General features: G+C 48.1%; 1 protein-coding gene across 1 annotated transcript in view; it reads right to left on the reverse strand.

Annotated features, from left to right (window-relative positions):
- Positions 1-7,278: 7,278 nt before the first annotated feature.
- Positions 7,279-21,115, reverse strand: part of LOC121570473 (vasoactive intestinal polypeptide receptor 2) — a 27,223-nt gene continuing 13,386 nt past the window's right edge. Inside the window, exons 10-13 of the mRNA XM_041881937.1 lie at positions 9,644-9,735; positions 9,412-9,550; positions 7,855-7,896; positions 7,279-7,632 (exon numbers count right to left, since the gene is read on the reverse strand). Of these exons, the coding sequence (XP_041737871.1) occupies positions 7,471-7,632; positions 7,855-7,896; positions 9,412-9,550; positions 9,644-9,735 (435 nt within the window). The 3' untranslated portion in view covers positions 7,279-7,470. The remainder of the gene's footprint in view (positions 7,633-7,854; positions 7,897-9,411; positions 9,551-9,643; positions 9,736-21,115) is intronic.

The following is a 21,115-nucleotide window of genomic DNA, read 5'->3' on the forward strand; positions in this document are numbered from 1 at the left end:
GACCGTCTCCTAAAGTTGATTCAGTTGCGGGATCGGGGCACCACCATTGCAGACCTTGCTCAGGAATGGCAGCAGGCAGGTGTGAGTGCATCTGCACACACAGTGAGGCAAATACTTTTGGAGGATGGCCTGGTGTCAAGAAGGGCAGTGAGGAAGCCACTTCTCTCCAGGAAAAACATCAGGGACAGACTGATATTGTGCAAAAGGTACAAGGATTGGACTGCTGAGGACTGGGGCAAAGTCATTTTCTCTGATGAATCCCCTTTCCGATTGTTTGGGGCATCCGGAAAAAAGCTTGTCCAGAGAAGACAAGGTGAGCGCTACCATCAGTCCTGTGTCATGCCAACAGTAAAGCATCCTGAGACCATTCATGTGTGGGGTTGCTTCTCAGCCAAGGGAGTGGGCTCACTCACAATTTTGCCTAATAACACAGCCATGAATAAAGAATGGTACCAACACATCCTCCGAGAGCAACTTCTCCCAACCATCCAAGAACAGTTTGGTGACGAACAATGCCTTTTCTAGCATGATGGAGCACCTTGCCATAAGGCAAAAGTGATAACTAAGTGGCTCGGGGAACAAAACATTGACATTTTGGGTCCATGGCCAGCAAACTTCCCAGACCTTAATCCCATTGAGAACTTGTGGTCAATCCTCAAGAGGCGGGTGGACAAACAAAAACCCACAAATTCTGACAAACTCCAAGCATTGATTATGCAAGAATGGGCTGCCATCAGTCAGGATGTGGCCCAGAAGTTAATTGACAGCTTGCCAGGGCGGATTGCAGAGGTCTTGAAAAAGAAGGGTCAACACTGCAAATATTGACTCTTTGCATAAACTTAATGTAATTGTCAATAAAAGCCTTTGACACTTATGGAATGCTTGTAATTATACTTCAGTATACCATAGTAACATCTGACAAAAATATCTAAAAACAGTACTTGTGTCATTCTCAAAACTTTTGACCACGACTGTACAGCATAGGTTCCTATAGCAGAGCTGAGAGTCTAATCTCTTAGCACCACCTACTGGCCAGCTGGGGCAACACAGTGTGTCTGAGGTGGAGTAGGGGAACAGATGCAGTGAGTACAATGACTGGAGCCCTGCTGTTTGTCACCTTCATACACATGCACTGACCTGGCTGTAGAGAGAAACAGTGTTTTATTTATGTGTTGGCTGCTCCTCTATGTATTATTACACCCTTAGAAACACACTGAGACCATTCAGAGAGAGAGAGAGAGAGAGAGAGAGAGAGAGACAAAGAGACGATTCATGGTAGAGAGAAAACTGATGCGAGAGTATGGAATAAAGAGAGGGGGATACAATGGAACGTGGAAGAGAAAGAGAAAGACAGGGGGTAGAGAGAGAGAGACAGAGGAAGAGAGAGATGTGTGGAGAGAAGAGAGACATGAGGGGAGAGAAGGACGGAGACATACAGAGGACTGTAAGGGAGTGTCGATGCTTATTACTATGAAATTATTAAACAGGGCACCAATTGCTATCAAGGCGTCCGCATGCTTCCCAGACGAAACTGTTCGGAAGAGTTTGTGCATATATTATGACGACACACAACATTTTTCTTGAGGCAAGCCGAAGTGTGTAGCCGAAGTCTACGGCCCTTCGTCAGTGATTGGTCAACAGTAGGGATTCTTCAGTAAAGTCTTTGTTGTCATTCATCTAGACAAGAGGAAACTGGGCGAGTGGGAAAGTCTAATGAAGACAACGGAAAAAAAGGAGGAAAGTGGAACATATTATACGTAAATATGGAGTGAGGGATTGCACAATCCTTCTGGAAGATCTGGTGAAGGAGAAGATGGTGAACAATAATAACTTTTTTTTAAGTTTTGAGGGAATTTGGAATGGAGAACTTTTGGAAGAGCTACAGAAGGAAATTGAACGCGACGAGAATGAGGATGAATTAACTGTGGTTGCATGTGCAGTGATGACTGCCGAGAAGGAGCTGAATGTAGAGGGAAGCAATGTGGTGAGGAAGGCGTCAAGTGCAAAAAGAGGGATATGTTCTCCAGTAGCTCAGAGATAGAACATGATGATAGTGTGCATGAAGTAGTTGAGGTGGCAGGTGCGGTGAGGACCGCAGAGTTCGAGCCTCGTCCCGATGATGATGAGGACGATTCTGGCCCAGCGGGAATGAGATTTGTGGAGAGAATGGATCCTTGCATTCTGGCGGATCCATATGTGGTGTCAGGTTGGGTGGAGAAGAGGTTGGGGACTGTTGAGTTGATGAAAGTAACTCAGAGCGGACTCGTGATGATTTATTGTGTTTCTTCAACCCAGAGGGAGCGGGCGCTCCAGATCACGGATTAGGGACAAGAACTGTGACATGCTTTGCTCTCCGGAGCAGGGAGCCGTTGAAAGGAGTGATAACGGGTGTGGCATCAAGTGTTGAGGATGGTCAGCTGAAATGGAAGATTCCTGGTGTCTGTGACGCCCACCGTTTGGTGCAACACAGACCCGGTGGAGAGCTAGGTGAAACGGAAAAGACATTGTCTGTCCTGCTGAGTTTTTTTGTTTAAAAAAAATAAATAAAAAATTAGCCCCCCTTTTTCTCCCCAATTTCTATCTTGTCTCATCGCTGCATCTCCCCAACGGGCTCGGGAGAGACGAAGGTGGAGTCATGCGTCCTCCGAAACGTGACCCACCTAACCGCTCTCCTTAACACCCTCCAGCTTAACCCGGAAGCCAGCCGCACTGTGTCGGAGGAAACACTGTTCAACTGGCATCCGTGGTCAGCCTGCAGGCACCCGGCCCGCCACAAGGAGTCGCTAGGGCGCGATGAGCCAAGTAAAGCTCCCCCGGCCAAACCCTCCCCAGCGCTCTAGCGACTCCTCACAAGGGCCCCGCGTGGGGCATCCTTGGATTGTTTTGTAGTTCATAAATGACAGCAACCATATGGCTGGTCGCTGTCCCAACATAAGGAGTGGTGTTCACACGTTCAGGTTATAGTCCTGGAACCAGGAAGAGGTGAGGCCTCTTGCCACGAGAGCTGTGATTGGCTAAGGTGAGAGAAAAGTTCCATGGACCGAGTCTGCCCTCATTCATCGCCTGCATTCATCTGTAACCTGCGCTGCCTATGAATCAATAAATTGTCCACACAAAAGGGAGGGTATTTTGTATACACTCATAATGTATTCCAACATCCGTTGACTGTGTGGTCGGACAGATACCAAACAACATACTTTTCCTTGGACAAGTGAGGGTAATACCTGTTAATTGTAAGGTAAATATATAAATCATATCCTAAATACAAGGTCTCATTACACACATCTCAACACTTTTAACCATGTCATTTTAAGTCTGTTTACATTGTTCCCTTGAGGCACTTTGTGGGAAGTTCGTTGCTTTCCAATGGAGAAGCAACTTGACTGAGCCGTAGTCTTCCTCAGTCTTCATCGGGACCCAGGTGAGTCTCTGTCTCAAGTCTTAGGGCCATTTGGTTCAAACCTACCGCCCTTGTTGCTGATAGGAGACGCTTTGAAGTAGAAGGGAGGTGTGAGAGAAGGGGGAAGGGTTCCTGGTGAAAGGGGGTTTGGTGTGTATCCCCTTTGTTGTCTGGCGTGGATGGATGTGTTGGTGCGTCACAGCTCTACAGAACAGATGGATGGGTCTCCAAAGCAGTCCCTAGAGCAGATCGGAACTGACACGTGTGCGTGTGCGTGTGCGTGTGCGTGTGAGAGAGACATAAAGATAGAGCGAGAGAAACATTTGGTTCCCATGCCCATAAAGCCCTTTGAATTGAATTGAATTGAGAGAGAGAGTGAGAAAGAGAGAGGGAGAGAGAGAGAGAAAGAGAGAGAGAGAAAGAGAGAGGGGGATAGCGAGGGGGAGAGAGAGAGCGAGAGAGAGAGAGAGAGGGGGGGAGCAAGAGAGCGAGAGAGAGGGAGAGGGAGCGAGAGAGAGAGAGAGAGAGAGAGACCTCCTAACCCCCTGCCAAATGTATGACCATATTAGAGACACATATTTCCCTCAGATTACAGCGATCCACAAAGAATTCGAAAACAAACCCAATTTTGATAAACTCCCTTATCTACTGGGTGAAAAACCACAGTGTGCCATCACAGCTTTTTCTTGTTGCCACAAGAAAAGGGCAACCAGTGAAGAACAAACACCATTGTAAATACAACCCATATTTATGTTTATTTATTTTCCCATTTGTACTTTAACTATTTGCAAATTGTTACAACACTGTACAGTGGGGGAAAAAAGTATTTAGTCAGCCACCAATTGTGCAAGTTCTCCCACTTAAAAAGATGAGAGAGGCCTGTAATTTTCATCATAGGTACACGTCAACTATGACAGACAAAATGAGAAAAAAAAATCCAGAAAATCACGTTGTAGGATTTTTAATGAATTTATTTGCAAATTATGGTGGAAAATAAGTATTTGGTCAATAACAAAAGTTTCTCAATACTTTGTTATATACCCTTTGTTGGCAATGACACAGGTCAAACGTTTTCTGTAAGTCTTCACAAGGTTTTCACACACTGTTGCTGGTATTTTGGCCCATTCCTCCATGCAGATCTCCTCTAGAGCAGTGATGTTTTGGGGCTGTCGCTGGGCAACACGGACTTTCAACTCCCTCCAAAGATTTTCTATGGGGTTGAGATCTGGAGACTGGCTAGGCCACTCCAGGACCTTGAAATGCTTCTTACGAAGCCACTCCTTCGTTGCCCGGGCGGTGTGTTTGGGATCATTGTCATGCTGAAAGACCCAGCCACGTTTCATCTTCAATGCCCTTGCTGATGGAAGGAGGTTTTCACTCAAAATCTCATGATACATGACCCCATTCATTATTTCCTTTACACGGATCAGTCGTCCTGGTCCCTTTGCAGAAAAACAGCCCCAAAGCATGATGTTTCCACCCCATGCTTCACAGTAGGTATGGTGTTCTTTGGATGCAACTCAGCATTCTTTGTCCTCCAAACACAACGAGTTGAGTTTTTACCAAAAAGTTCTATTTTGGTTTCATCTGACCATATGACATTCTCCCAATCCTCTTCTGGATCATCCAAATGCACTCTAGCAAACTTCAGACGGGCCTGGACATGTACTGGCTTAAGCAGGGGGACACGTCTTGCACTGCAGGATTTGAGTCCCTGGCGGCATAGTGTGTTACTGATGGTAGGCTTTGTTACTTTGGTCCCAGCTCTCTGCAGGTAATTCACTAGGTCCCCCCGTGTGTTTCTGGGATTTTTGCGATCATTTTGACCCCACGGGGTGAGATCTTGCGTGGAGCCCCAGATCGAGGGAGATTATCAGTGGTCTTGTATGTCTTCCATTTCCTAATAATTGCTCCCACAGTTGATTTCTTCAAACCAACCTGCTTACCTATTGCAGATTCAGTCTTCCCAGCCTGGTGCAGGTCTACAATTTTGTTTCTGGTGTCCTTTGACAGCTCTTTGGTCTTGGCCATAGTGGAGTTTGGAGTGTGACTGTTTGAGGTTGTGGACAGGTGTCTTTTATACTGATAACAAGTTCAAACAGGTGCCATTAATACGGGTAGTGAGTGGAGGACAGAGGAGCCTCTTAAATAAGAAGTTACAGGTCTGTGAGAGCCAGAAATCTTGCTTGTTTGTAGGTGACCAAATACTTATTTTCCACCATAATTTGCAAATAAATTCATTAAAAATCCTACAATGTGATTTTCTGGGAAAAAAAATCTCAATTTGTCTGTCATAGTTGACGTGTACCTATGATGAAAATTACAGGCCTCTCTCATCTTTTTAAGTGGGAGAACTTGCACAATTGTTGGCTGACTAAATAATTTTTTTCCCCACTGTATATATACTGTGATGTCACGAGAGGCTGTGTCCTGGAGGGACGTTACATCCCCCTGAGATGGCTGCAAACCCAGACAGCTATGGCTCCATCTGCTGGTATGGTCGGGAACTCCAACCCTCTATGGCCAATCTTCCCACGCAGCTGAAACCAATCAGGAGCTGATGAGCTGAAGGTTTGGGAAGGGAAGAGACACAGTCTCCAAGCTGGGCTCTCTGGAGGACAAGAGTGCTGCACGTCCACTTCCATGAGGAATATAAGGATTTGGAGACACTTACCTTTGGGAAATACTCACCTTTGGATATATGCACCTGTGGAAATACGTGAGAGACATTTGGAAGGACTTTTTGCTGGGTTGGCCACTAGCTGCAACGTGGACTACAGTAAGGCTGGGGAAAAGTTATCTGAGCGAGTGAGAATTATGATGTTGGATGTGGAAGAGACATCCCTGAACTGTTAACCCTTAAAGAGCCACAAGAGAACAGACTTTTGTTATATTTTCGTTAATTTCCCAAGACCTATAATAAAATCCTTGGTTTGTTTGAACCTTGTCTCCTTGCACTACTTGAGCAACCCCGCTGAAAGCTGTGTAGCCTCTCGTGACGTCACAATACATAATATGACATTTGAAATGTCTTTATTCTTTTGAAACTTCTGAGTGTAATATTTACTGTTAATATTTATTGTTTATTTCACTTTTGTTTACTATCTACTTCACTTGCTTTGGCAATGTTAACATACGTTTCCCATGCCAATAAAGCCCTTAAATTGAAATTGAAATTGAATTGAAATTGAATTGAATTGAATTGAGAGAGAGAGGGAGAGAGCAAGAGATGGGGACACACAATGCTGAAACCAGGGCTTTAGAACACTCCAGAGAACCACAGAGGCAAACTACAGGGCTCCAAGTGTAGGTCAGTGTGTGTGTGTGTGTGTGTGTGTGTGTGTGTGTGTGTGTGTGTGTGTGTGTGTAATACCTGGAATGCCAAGCCCATTCCAGTGGAAAACAGGTTTCTGCCTGATAAACATAGGATATTTGATGTTCTATATAATACCCATTATTAGCTTTCAGAACACACACACACTGTGGCAGTGTGGACAGCTCCTGAAGACCTCCACAGTATGAAATCAAAACATCCAGCCTCTCCCAGTTATGGTAAAAGTTGATCAAACGTTGAGTCTCTGTCTTTTATTGAAGTGTTCCACCAGTTTTCAGCTGACCCTCAACTTACATTTACATGACATTTTAGTCATTTAGCAGACGCTCTTATCCAGAGCAAATTACAGTTAGTGAATACATATTTTTTTTATACTGGCCCCCCGTGGGAATCGAACCCACAACCCTGGCGTTGCAAACGCCATGCTCTATCAACTGAGCTACATCCCTGCCGGCCATTCCCTCCCCTACCCTGGACGACGCTGGGCCAATTGTGCGCCGCCCATGAGTCTCCCGGTCGAGGCCGGCTGCGACAGAGCCTGGATTCGAACCAGGATCTCTAGTGGCACAGTTAGCACTGCGATGCAGTGCCTTAGACCACTGCGCCACTCAGGAGTACTTGTGTTGGTTGATTGACCCCAGGTTCACTTCATGGTCAAAGAGAGAGTTAGATCAACTTCCAGGTTATATTGTGTTAGATCCACGTCCGGGGTCACAGAGGTGGAACTACTTCCGGGTCACAGTGAGGTGGTCTCCGTCTGCAGGATGGACTGGGCTCTGGAGTTCCGCTGGAAGTGGGTGGAGTTATGGCTGATTGACGCGCTGTGTAGGCGGCAGTCCCGCCCGATGTAATGGTTCAACGACACACTCCTCCACTTCCTCTTCAGCTCCCCCTGGACCTTATCACACACACACACGCACACACACACACACACACACACGCACGCACGCACGCACGCACGCACGCACGCACGCACGCACGCACGCACGCACGCACACACACACACACACACACACACACACGCACACACGCACACACACACACACACATTACGTTTCAGAAAGTATGGTTACAGAGAGCACTTTGAGGTCAAATGTAAGAGCACCTTCAGCTGCCTCACCTCGGTGTTGAGGAAGCAGTAGAGAGTGGCGACCACCAGACCCTAGAGAACACAACATATGGCAACATCAACTCAGCTTCTAAAACACACTGTACAGGGCCTTCAGAAAGTATTCACACCCCTTGACTTTTTCCACCCTTTGTTGTGTTACGGCCTGAATTTAAAATTGATTAAATTGAGATGTTGTGCCACTGGCCTACACACAATACCCCATAATGTCAAAGTGGAATTATGTTTTTAGAAATGTTTACAAATTAATCGAAAATGAAAAGCTGAAATGTCTTGAGTCAATAAAGTATTCAACCCTTTTGTTATGGCAAGCCTAAGTAAGTTCAGGAGTAAAAATGTGCTTAACAAGTCACATAATAAGTTGCATGGACGCACGCTGTGTGCAATAATAGTGTTTAACATCACACAACACGAGCTGACAAGGTAAAAATCTGTCGTTCTGCCCCTGGCAAGGCAGTTAACCCACTGTTCCCAGGGGTTGGGTTAAATGCGGAAGACACCTTTCAGTTGAATGCATTCAGTTGTACAACTGACTAGTATCCCTCTTTCCTTTCCCTTTCCCACACTGTTTCTTTTTTTAAATACATTTGCAAAAATGTCTAAAAACCAGTTTTTGCTTTGTCATTATGGGGTATTGTGTGAAAAAAAAAAATATGTTAGTATAAGGCTGTAACGAAACAAAATGTGGGGGGTCTGAATACATTTTCCGAATGCACTGTATATACAAAAGTATGTGGACACCCCTTCAAATTAGTGGATTTGGCTATTTCAGCCACACCCGTTGCTGACAGGTGTCACGGATTCTGCCGAGGCTGCCCCTCCTCCTTGCTTGGGCAGGCTTCGGCGTTCGTCGTCACCGGAGTACTAGCTACTGCCGATCTATGTTCTATGTTTCTATGTTCTACCTGTTGTTGTTTGATTGTCTCACACCTGTTTCCCATCGTGTAATTACTCCTTCCCTATTTAACCCGGTGGCCCCAATGCATAGTGCCAACTGTAAAGTTTGGTAGAGGAGGAATAATAGTCTGGGGCTGTTTTTCATGGTTCGGCCTAGGCCCCTTAGTTCCAGTAAAGGGGAATCTTAACACTACAGCATACAATGACATTCTAGACAATTCTGTGCTTCCAACTTTGTGACAACAGTTTGGGGAAGGCCCTTTCCTGTTTCAGCATGACAATGCCCCAGTGCACAAAGTGAGGTCCATACAGAAATGATTTGTCGAGATCGGTGTGGAAGAACTTGACTGGCCTGCACAGAGCCCTAACCTCAACCCCATCGAACACCTTTGGGATGAATTGGAATGCTGACTGCGAGCCAGGCCTAATTGCCCAACATCAGTGCCCAACCTCACTAATGCTCTTGTGGCTGAATGGAAGCAAGTCCCCGCAGCAATGTTCCAACATCTAGTGGAAAGCCTTCCCAGAAGAGTGGAGGCTGTTATAGCAGCAAAGGGGGGACTAACTCCATATTAATGCCCATGATTTTGGAATGAGATGTTCGACGAGCAGGTGTCCACATACTTTTGGTCATGTAGTGTATGTATATACCTGGAATGACCCCAGTCCCAGGTCAAACAGAATCTTGTATTCCTCCATCCTGTTGCTCTCTGTCTCCACCAGGTAGACAAACACCATGTAGTTGACTCCAAACAGAGGAATCAGCAGCAGGGTGGACTTAGCCAGACGCCTGCAACACGCAGGTGTGTAAGAATAATCTATAAAAATGTGATTGGTTGTTGAGAGAATATCTGTATATTATGATTGGTTGTTGGAAGAGTACCTGTACTGTGATTGGTTGTTCCCGCCTACATCGGAGCAGAGTAGTTTCTGGACCAGGATACGGATGATACTGATGAATAGAACAAAGTTGATCTGATGAGACAAGAGACCATTAGAATGAGTGTGACATGAGTAGGGCTGTGTTGGTCATGAAATTTCGTCAGCCGGTGATTGTCAAGCAAATAACTCTCGGTCTCACGGTTATTGACCGTTAATGAACATAAACACATTTAGCATCTCCTGGCTTCCACACACAGCCTACAAGCCACTGATGCTGACCTTTGGAACATCTACATTATAAAAAGTATAACAAATCCGTGTAATATAGCCTACACCTTCACAATACATTTTAGACAGGTCTAAAGAAGCATTGTATGAAGAAAATGTAGTCTATTTCAGAAGAACAGAATAGCATACTCTGAGTTGTCCTTATGTTAGGTCCTGATCTGGCTATGCCAAATGGCTGTGGGCTACACTAGTTCATTTAGCAGACAAGATTTGCTTATAATTCCGTGGCATTATTTTATAGTATGAAGAATACAATTGAACAAAGCTGAATAAAATATAAATATTTTCTCCAAACCATTTGAGGGAGTGCACAAATGCAGCTATTCTGTGTTGAGCGATTAACAAATAAATAGGTACTCCTATATGCTTAATTTAGTTATTAATGTAACTTTAGTTGTTCTACAAACGTTGGGCTACATGTTTTGATTTTTAATACATTGTAAGGCTGCATGATGAGACTATAATGATGATTTGAAAAAAGTCGCTTGAAAGGCGTGAGCTCTGCTTTGTTTTTTGCGCAGGCTGTACACAATCCAATTGTCTCTCATTCACAATTTGACAAGCACATAATGCTTCGAATTTCACGGTGGCATCCCCTTTGTGGCCATCATGCACCCTAAAAAAAATCCATGCCTTTTGCGGCCCGGAGCGCTGCGTTGTGCCCTTCTCCCTGAGTGTGGTGCGCAATCCGAAGCCCCTCTCACTCACATGGCTCTGTCACGTGATTGGGTCTTTCTCACAGGCAACAAATTAAGACAGACACATCCGGGACGCAACTGCGCACGTCCTTATCCAATTCCGAGATGCATATTGAAGATTTTGGAAGAACTGTCCACATGTACTTTTCGTCAGCCAACAAGATGAGTAGGCCTAACGAACAGCAAAAGCACTAGCCTATGTCAATTTACTATCCCCCATAGTACAAAAGTCGACCTATTCTATTCTGTGCAATAAATAAATATTCCAAATGTAGTCTGGGACAGTTGTGGGATGCGATAGATCCCAAATTAATACAACCACTAGCATCAAAAAACATTTTTTATGCAATGTGGCTGACATAACAGATCAGAACGTTTAGCTTAAAACGCTGATAAACTATTAGGCTATTTCTTCACATTATAAGCACAGCATTGCTCACATGGTAGTAGGCTATAAGCGCAAATGTTCCATTAGCGGAAAAACATTATCAAAAGTGGTGAAAATTATTTTCCCCAAACTTGAAACTCACGCGCTGTTTATATATGCCAGTTAGGCTCTACACCCCTTGTAAAGCGGATTAATGTGCTTAGTTTTAAGAAGTTATTTAGCCACTTTAGTTGTGATACAAACCTTATTAAAACATATAGGCCTATGGGCTAGGCTACATGAGGTGTGCGACTATGATTTGAACAAGTCGCAAAAAAAAGGCATTGTTTCTTATGCTGAGCATCATTCACAAGTGATAATATATAATTCACAAGTGAAAGGCTAATATTGTCACCCATCAGACTATTGTTGATTTAATCTTGTCTTTACATATACTAAATAATATGTGTGACATTTGTTTTGATTTAGAATGGACCATTATCATGCACCTGTATCGAAACAGGGTGTCACACCCGGGCTCTGGGACTCTATATGTTGAGCCAGGGTGTGTTCTTTCTGTTGTGTTTATTTCTATGTTGGCCAGAGTGACTCCCAATCAGAGGCAACGAGTGTCAGCTGTCGTTGGTTGTCTCTGATTGGGAGCCATATTTAAACTGTCTGTTTTCCCTTTGTGTTTGTGGGTTCTTGTTCCGTGTTGGTCATTGTTACCGTGGACTTCACGAGTCGTTTCTTGTTTTGTTTATTGGTGTCTATTATCACTAAAGATAATAAAGTTAACCATGTTCGTTCATCACGCTGCGCCTTGGTCTATTCAATACGACGATCGTGACAGAAGAACCCACCATAAAAGGACCAAGCAGCGTGTCCAGGGGCAGATCTTGGACTGGACATGGGAGGAAGCGCCGGGAAAGGAGATGGAGAGGTTGGCGATGGCCCAGGTGGGCAAATCGTGGTCCTGGGAGGACATGCTCGGGGGCAAGGGACCTTGGGCTAGGATTAAGGCCCTGGCGAGAGAGGAGCAGCGGCGTCAGCAGTGTCATCGTCGGACGGACGAGAGGCAACCCCCAAAAATTTTTAGGGGGGGGCACACGGCATGGGCGGCTGGGCAGCAGGAGGCTGCCACAGGGCGATTTGGAGAGGAGGCCACCGGGTTAGGGGGGCCAGAAGGCAGGTTGGCGGAGCCTGGATGGAGAGCGGAACCAACTTCCCGTACTCAGGCATGGCAGCATGGGACGGGGCAGGTTCCGCGGTATGCGGAGCGGCGTACTGTGCCACGAGTGGTCCGGCATAGTCCTGTACGTCCTGTGCGAGCACCCCGCACGTGTCGTGCGAAGGGGGGTATGCAGCCAGGACGGAGTGTGCCGGCTCAACGCTCGTGGTCTCCTATGCCTCTCCGCGGTCCCGGATATCCTGCTCCAGTGTCACGTGCTGTTATGCCAGTACGGGTACACAGCCCTGTACGTCCTGTGCGGATGCCTCACACAGAGTGTGTGAGGGTAGGCATTCAGCCAGGACGGGTTGTGGCCGCTCTTCACTCCAGGTCTCCTATCCGTCTCCACAGCCCGGTTCGGCCTCTCCCTGCTCCACGCACCAAGCCTACGGTGTGCGTCGCCAGCCCGGTCCGGCCTGTCCCTGCTCCACGCACCAAGCCTACGGTGTGCGTCGCCAGCCCGGTCCGGCCTGTCCCTGCTCCACGCACCAAGCCTACGGTGTGCGTCGCCAGCCCGGTCCGGCCTGTCCCTGCTCCTCGCACCAAGCCTACGGTGTGCGTCGCCAGCCCAGTCCGGCCTGTCCCTGCTCCACGCACCAAGCCTACGGTGTGCGTCGCCAGCCCGGTCCGGCCTGTCCCTACTCCACGCACCAAGCCAGGGGTGCGCATCGTCAGCCCGGTCCGGCCCGTTCCGGCTCCACGCACCAAGCCAGGGGTGCGCGTCGCCAGCCCGGCCCGGCCTGTTCCTGCTACTCGCACTAAGCCAGGGGTGCGAGTCGTCAGCCTGGTAAGGCCCGTTCCTCCTCCACGCACCAAGCCAGGGGTGCGCGTCGTCAGCCTGGTAAGGCCCGTTCCTCCTCCACGCACCAAGCCAGGGGTGCGCGTCGTCAGTCCAGCACAACCCGTGCCTGGGTCACCGGTGCCTGGTAAGGTACCGGTCAACTGCTCCACTACGGAGCTGAAGCTAACCGCTCCTGCTGCGTCCAGTTCCGCTCCAGCCAGCGGGGCCAGACTGGACCAGGGGCGCTATGGGGGTTTATTGGAGGGTGGTGGGCAAGGCCGGAGCCAGAACCGCCGCCGAGGAGGAATGCCCACCCAGCCCTCCCCTGTTTTGTTCAAGTTGAGGCGCGGTCGCAGTCCGCGCCTTTAGGGGGGGGTACTGTCACACCCGGGCTCTGGGACTCTATATGTTGAGCCAGGGTGTGTTCTTTCTGTTGTGTTTATTTCTATGTTGGCCAGAGTGACTCCCAATCAGAGGCAACGAGTGTCAGCTGTCGTTGGTTGTCTCTGATTGGGAGCCATATTTAAACTGTCTGTTTTCCCTTTGTGTTTGTGGGTTCTTGTTCCGTGTTGGTCATTGTTACCGTGGACTTCACGAGTCGTTTCTTGTTTTGTTTATTGGTGTCTATTATCACTAAAGATAATAAAGTTAACCATGTTCGTTCATCACGCTGCGCCTTGGTCTATTCAATACGACGATCGTGACACAGGGGCAGCGGGAAAAAAACCCCATGTCATCTATTTATTTACAGTTGAAGTCGGAAGTGTACATACACTTAGGTTGGAGTCATTAAAACTCATTTTTCAACCACTCCACAAATGTCTTGTTAACAAACTATAGTTTTGGCAAGTCGGTTAGGACATCTACTTTGTGCATGACACAAGTAATTTTTCCAACAATTGTTTACAGACAGATTATTTCACTTATAATTCACTGTATAACAATTCCAGTGGTTCAGAAGTTTACATACACAAAGTATTTTTAAAAAAAATTTTTTTACATCATTTAGCAGATGCTCTTATCCAGAGCGACTTACAAATTGGTGTATTCAACTTATGATAGCCAGTGGGACAACCACTTTTTTATTTATTTGTTACTTTTTTTAATGGGGGGTGGGGGAAGAAGGATTACTTTATACTATTCCAGGTATTCCTTAAAGAGGTAGGGTTTCAAGTGTCTCCGGAAGGTGGTCAGTGACTCCGCTGTCCTGGCGTCGTGGAGGAGCTTGTTCCACCATTGGGGTGCCAGAGCAGCGAATAGCTTTGACTGAGCTGAGCGGGAACTGTGCTTCCGTAGAGGTAGGGGAGCTAGCAGGCCAGAGGTGGATGAACGTAGTGCCCTCGTTTGGGTGTAGGGTCTGATCAGAGCCTGAAGGTAAGGAGGTGCCGTTCCCCTCACAGCTCCGTAGGCAAGCACCATGGTCTTGTAGTAGATGCGAGCCTCAACTGGAAGCCAGTGGAGTGTGCGGAGGAGCGGGGTGACATGAGAGAACTTGGGAAGGTTGAACACCAGACAGGCTGCAGCGTTCTGGATAAGTTGTAGGGGTTTAATGGCACAGGCAGGGAGCCCAGCCAACAGCGAGTTGCAGTAATCCAGACGGGAGATGACAAGTGCCTGGATTAGGACCTGTGCCGCTTTCTGTGTAAAGTAGGGTAGTACTCTGCGAATGTTGTAGAACATGAACCTGCAGGATCGGGTCACCGCTTTGATGTTAGCGGAGAACGACAGGGTGTTGTCCAGGGTCACGCCAAGGAGTTGTCAACCGTGATGGCGAGATCATGAAGCGGGCAGTCCTTCCCCGGGAGGAAGAGCAGCTCCGTCTTGCCGAGGTTCATAATTTGAGTCAATTGGAGGTGTACCTGTGGATGTATTTCAAGGCCTACCTTCAAACTCAGTGCCTCTTTGCTTGACATCATGGGAAAATCAAAAGAAATCAGCCAAGACCTCAGAAAAAAAATGGTAGACCTCCACAAGTCTGGTTCATCCTTGGGAGCAATTTCCAAACGCCTGAAGGTAACACGTTCATCTGTACAAACAATAGTACGCAAGTATAAACACCATGGGACCATGCAGCCGTCATACCGCTCAGGAAGGAGACACGTTCTGTCTCCTAGAGATGAACGTGCTTTGATGCGAAAAGTGCAAATCAATCCCAGAACAACAGCAAAGGACCTTGTGAAGATGCTGGAGGAAACCGGTACAAAAGTATCTATATCCACAGTAAAACGAGTCCTATATCGACATAACCTGAAAGGCCGCTCAGCAAGGAAGAAGCCACTGCTCCAAAACCACCATAGAAAAGCCAGACTACGGTTTGCAACTGCACATGGGGACAAAGATCGTACTTTTTGGAGAAATGTCCTCTGGTCTGATGAAACAAAAATAGAACTGTTCGGCCATTAAGACCATCGTTATGTTTGGAGGAAAAAGGGGGTAGCAGCATCCCAACCGTGAAGCACGGGGGTGGCAGTATCATGCTGTGGGGGTGCTTTGCTGCAGGAGGGACTGGTGCACTTCACAAAATAGATGGCATCATGAGGAAGGAAAATGATGTGGATATATTGAAGCAACATCTCAAGACATCAGTCAGGAAGTTAAAGCTTGGTCGCAAATGGGTCTTCCAAATGGACAATGACCCCAAGCATACTTCCAAAGTTGTGGCAAAATGGCTTAAGGACAACAAAGTCAAGGTATTGGAGTGGCCATCACAAAGCCATGACCTCAATCCTATAGAAAATGTGTGGGCAGAACTGAAAAAGCGTGTGCGAGTAAGGAGGCCTACAAACCTGACTCAGTTACACCAGCTCTGTCAGGAGGAATGGGCCAAAATTCACCCAATTTATTGTGGGAAGCTTGTGGAAGGCTACCTGAAACATTTGACCCAAGTTAAACAATTTAAAGGCAATGCTACCAAATACTAATTGAGTGTATGTAAACTTCTGACCCACTGGGAATGTGATGAAAGAAATAAAAGCTGAAATAAAAAATTATCTCTACTATTATTCTGATATTTCACATCCTTAACATAAAGTGGTGATCCTAACTGACCTAAGACAGGGTATTTTTACTAGGATTAAATGTCAGGAATTGTGAAAAACTGAGTTTAAATGTATTTGGCTAAGGTGTATGTAAACTTCCGACTTCAACTGTAAATAGCGAATGGAGGACACTTAGATTTTCGAATACATTTGTGTCAGGTTTTGGCCATGACTGTTCGGGTTTTGGTCACTAGATGTCCCCATTGCACCTTTTTTGTACCTTTTGTTTTTCTTGCTCTAATTATTGTTTGCACCTGTAGGTCATTCCCTTGTTAGTATTTATACCCTGTGTGTTCCTCAGTTCCTTGCTCAGTGTTTGTAAGTTAGCACCCAGCCCCAGCCCAAGCCTTGTTTTATATAGATATTTCTCTGGTGGGATTTTCCAGAGGTTCTCTGGTTTAGTTCTTGTGTTTTGTTTGAGTAGTCTTTTGAGGTTTGTTTTTCCCTGCTGTTTTTTACCACTTTGTGGAGTTTCTTTTGTTTTTTGGAGGTTTTCCTCTTTGTGCCTCTTGGCGTTATTTTTGGACATTGTGGATTTAGTTTCTTTGCCTGAAGATTTTGTTCTTTAATTAAACCACCATCTCTAGTACAGCTGTGTCTGCCTCATCTTCTGGGTTCTGACAATTATTAGTGACTGTTTCTCGCACCGGGTCGTGACAGAAACACTGAGCCATTATTATGAACCCAGAGGCAGCCAGTACCCAGGATCTTTTTTCCATGCTGTCCCACCATGAGAGGACTGTCCAACGCCACGAAGCTGCTCTGGTTCAGCAAGAGGCCTTAATGGCTAGACATTCTCAACTTCTGTCAGAGATGCTGACTTCCATAAAGCAGATTTCGGATCGACTTTCCCCGGCAACCGCTTCTGCTCCAGTTCATCCGATTCAAGGGCCCCTGGCAGTTAATCCCCTGGCTGAACCTCGTCTGCCGCCTCCCCAACGGTTCTCAGGGGATCCGAGTGTTTGTAAGGGGGTTTTTCACCCAATGTTCTCTCTCCTTTGAGCTGCAACCATCGTCGTTTCCCACCGACCGGTCCAAGATAGCATATATCATCACCCTGCTGTCGGAAAAGGCCCTAGCCTGGGCTACTGCTGTGTGGGATGCCCAAAGTCCCTGCTGTGCCAGCTACTCTACCTTTGCTGAAGAATTCAAGCGAGTGTTTCAAGGTCCTACCAACGGCCCTGACTCAGCCAAACAGCTCCTGACTCTCCGCCAAGGTCGGCGCAGCGTGACGGACTATGCCCTCCAGTTCCGCACCGTGGCAGCAGCAAGTGGCTGGAACGACGAGGCGCTCACAGTGTGTTTTTTGAAGGGTCTTTCTGACACCATCCAAGATGAACTGGCCACTCGGGAACCACCGGACAACCTCGAGTCCCTTATCAAGTTGGCTTCACGCATAGACCAGCGTCTGAGAGAGAGAGAACAAAACCATAGACCGCTCACCCTAGCTCCTATCGGTTCCAGCTCCGAGTCTCCACCTTTATCCTCGCTGGCTCCACCAGAACCCATGCAGGTTGGACGCATCTCCCAGGCTGAGAGAGACCGCCGGATGAGGGAGCGATGCTGTCTATATTGCGGCAAACCGGGCCATTTCCGCTCCACGTGTCCCGGGCTCCAGGGAAACGCACTCTCCCGTGCAGGCCTGGGAGGACTGTAACGGGAAACATAACCTCCTCCCATCCATCCAACTCCCGCCTGCTCATTCCAGTTACCCTTTCCTGGGACGACCACGAGTTTTCTCTTCAAGCCTTGGTAGACTCTGGAGCCGCAGGTAACTTCATGGATGGGATCTGGGCGAAGGAGAATGGCGTTCCTTCTGAACCTCTAAGTGACCCCATAAGGGTTACTACGTTGGATAGAAGTCCTTTGGGATCTGGACTTGTCACTCGTGCCACTACCCCCTTACGACTTTCAGTTTCCCAACACCAGGAAGTGATGAACTTTCATCTGATCTCCTGTTCCGAATTTCCTCTCGTCCTTGGTTATCCCTGGCTTCACAGCCATAACCCTCACATCGACTGGTCTGTGGGCACTATCAAGCAGTGGGGTCCTACGTGCCAAGCCACTTGTATCTTCCCGAGTTCCCAGAGTTCTCCTTCCGAGTCTCTAGAATCCATCGACTTGTCCCGAGTTCCCGAGTGTTACCATGACCTCAAACTGGTATTTAGCAAACAGAGGGCCACCAAACTACCACCCCATAGACCTTACGATTGCACCATCGACCTGTTGCCGGGGACCTGCCCTCCCAGGGGTCGGATCTTTTCCCTTTCTCCTCCCGAACGAGCTGCTATGGATACCTACATCAAGGACGCTCTGACAGCAGGCCTCATGCGTCCATCTACCTCGCCGGCGGGAGCAGGGGTTTTTCTTTGTGGCCAAGAAAGACGGTGGATTACGACCTTGCATCGACTACCGGGGACTCAATGCCATAACCGTCCGTAACCGCTACCCGCTACCCCTTATGGCCACAGCCTTTGAGCTGCTCCAGGAAGCAGTTGTCTTCACTAAGCTTGACCTGCGGAACGCATACCATCTTGTGCGGATCAAACCCGGGGACGAGTGGAAGACCGCTTTCAACACGCCTACTGGTCACTACGAATACTCGGTGATGCCCTTCGGCCTGACCAACGCTCCGGCTGTGTTCCAAGCGCTCATAAACGATGTGCTTAGGGATATGCTTAACATCTTTGTGTTTGTTTACTTGGATGACATCCTCATCTTTTCGAGCTCCCTTCAAGAACACACTAAGCATGTCAGACAAGTGCTCAAACGCCTCCTAGACAGCCATTTGTACGTTAAGCCGGAGAAGTGTGAATTCCATTCCTCTCGAGTACAATTCCTGGGATTTATAGTGGAACCCGGACAAGTCCAGATGGACCCCAAGAAGGTAGAGGCGGTAGCGGATTGGCCCACCCCCAAGTCCGTTAAGGAAGTTCAGCGTTTCCTGGGCTTCACCAACTTTTACCGCAAGTTCATCAAGAACTTCAGCCCGGTGGCAGCCCCTCTCTCGGCGGTAACCAAGGGTGGCAACACAAGGTTTCTGTGGGGTAGAGAAGCTGAGACGGCCTTCCAAGGACTCAAGCAGCGCATCCTCTCTGCTCCCATCCTGACACTACCAACGGCGGATGAACCTTTTGTGGTGGAGGTAGACGCATCAGAGGTTGGGGTTGGAGCTGTCCTGTCTCAGAGGGGTGAAGACAAGAAGCTTCATCCTTGCGCCTTCTTCTCTCACCGGCTTACCCCGGCCGAGAGGAATTACGATGTGGGGGGATCGTGAACTCCTAGCGGTTAAGATGGCATTGAAGGAATGGAGACACTGGCTCGAGGGGGCTTCTCAACCGTTTCAAGTGCTTACGGACCACAAGAATCTGGAGTATATCCAGCAGGCGAAGCGGTTGAACGCCAGACAAGCTCGATGGTCTCTTTTCTTCAGCCGATTTCAGTTTATCCTCACCTATAGACCCGGGTCGAAGAATCTCAAACCGGACGCCTTGTCACGAATCTACTCTCCTGCCATTCGAGAAGATACTGACATGACTGTCCTTCCGGCCGCTAAGATCGTGGCTCCGATCTCGTGGCAAGTGGAGGATACCGTGAAACAAGCTCAAGCCATCGAACCGGGCCCTGGAGGAGGTCCTGCTAATCGGTTGTTTGTTCCCAAGGCAGCAAGGTCCCAAGTCCTTCGGTGGGGCACTCCTCTCGCCTCACCTGTCACCCGGGCGTAGGCCGCACCTTGGAGTTCATCCAGCGTAAGTTCTGGTGGCCCACCATAAAAGAAGACGTTGCCACTTTCATCAAGGCCTGTTCCGTGTGCTGCCAGGGCAAATCTTCTCACCTCCGCCCTCAAGGACTCCTTCACCCTCTATCTATTCCCCACCGACCCTGGTCCCATATCTCGTTGGACTTTATTACTGGCCTTCCTCCGTCCCATGGTAACACTACGATCCTAGTCATCATCGACAGGTTTTCTAAGGCGGCCAGGTTTGTTCCTTTGACCAAATTACCTTCTGCCAAGGAAACAGCTGAGTTGGTGATTAACCATGTGTTCCGAGTCTTTGGGATTCCGCAAGATATGGTTTCCGACAGAGGTCCCCAGTTCGCCTCAAGGTTTTGGAAGGCCTTCTGCCAACTCATAGGGGGCCACGGCCAGTTTATCTTCAGGGTACCATCCGAGTCCAATGGCCAAACTGAGAGGATGAATCAGGAGCTGGAAACCACCCTCAGATGCATGGTTTCCAACAACCCGTCCACTTGGTCATCCTTCATTGTTTGGGCCGAGTACGCGCACAACACCTTGTGCTCCTCCTCCACTGGTATGTCCCCGCATGAGTGTCAGTTTGGCTATGCGCCTCTATTGTTCCCGGACCAGGAGGCAGAAGTCAGAGTGCCTTCAGCCTCGAGGTTCATCAGACGCTGTCGGCTTACGTGGAAGAAGGCACGTCTTAATCTTCTGCGTTCCTCTCAGCAGTACCAACGACAAGCCAACAGAGGTCGCCGTCCCGGTCCTACCCTGTACCCCGGCCAGAGAGTATGGCTCTCAACTAAGAACCTACCACTACGGGTGGAGTCTCGCAAGCTGTCCCAGAGGTTCATCGGTCCCTTTAAGATTGCCAGGAGAGTCAATCCCGTTACTTTTCGCCTGCACTTACCCAGATCACTTAAGATCAATCCAACATTTCACATTTCTTTATTAAAACCTGTTGTTTTTTCTCCCCTTATCCCGGCAGGCAGACCTCCCCCTCCGCCCCGTGTCATCGGTGGCCAGTCGGCTTATACCGTCCACCGGATACTGGATTCCCGCTGGGTGCAGCGGTCCTGGCAGTATCTGGTGGACTGGGAAGGCTACGGTCCCGAGGAGCGCTCCTGGGTTCCTGCCAAGGACATACTGGACCCTGACCTCATTCGTCAGTTCAGGGCCCTCCACCCTGAGAAGGCTGGTAGGAACGTCAGGAGCCGTTCCTAGGAGGGGGGATTCTGTCAGGTTTTGGCCATGACTGTTCGGGTTTTGGTCACTAGATGTCCCCATTGCACCTTTTTTGTACCTTTTGTTTTTCTTGCTCTAATTATTGT

Source organism: Coregonus clupeaformis, chromosome 7 (assembly GCF_020615455.1).
Source record: "Coregonus clupeaformis isolate EN_2021a chromosome 7, ASM2061545v1, whole genome shotgun sequence".
Classification (NCBI taxonomy): domain Eukaryota; kingdom Metazoa; phylum Chordata; class Actinopteri; order Salmoniformes; family Salmonidae; genus Coregonus; species Coregonus clupeaformis.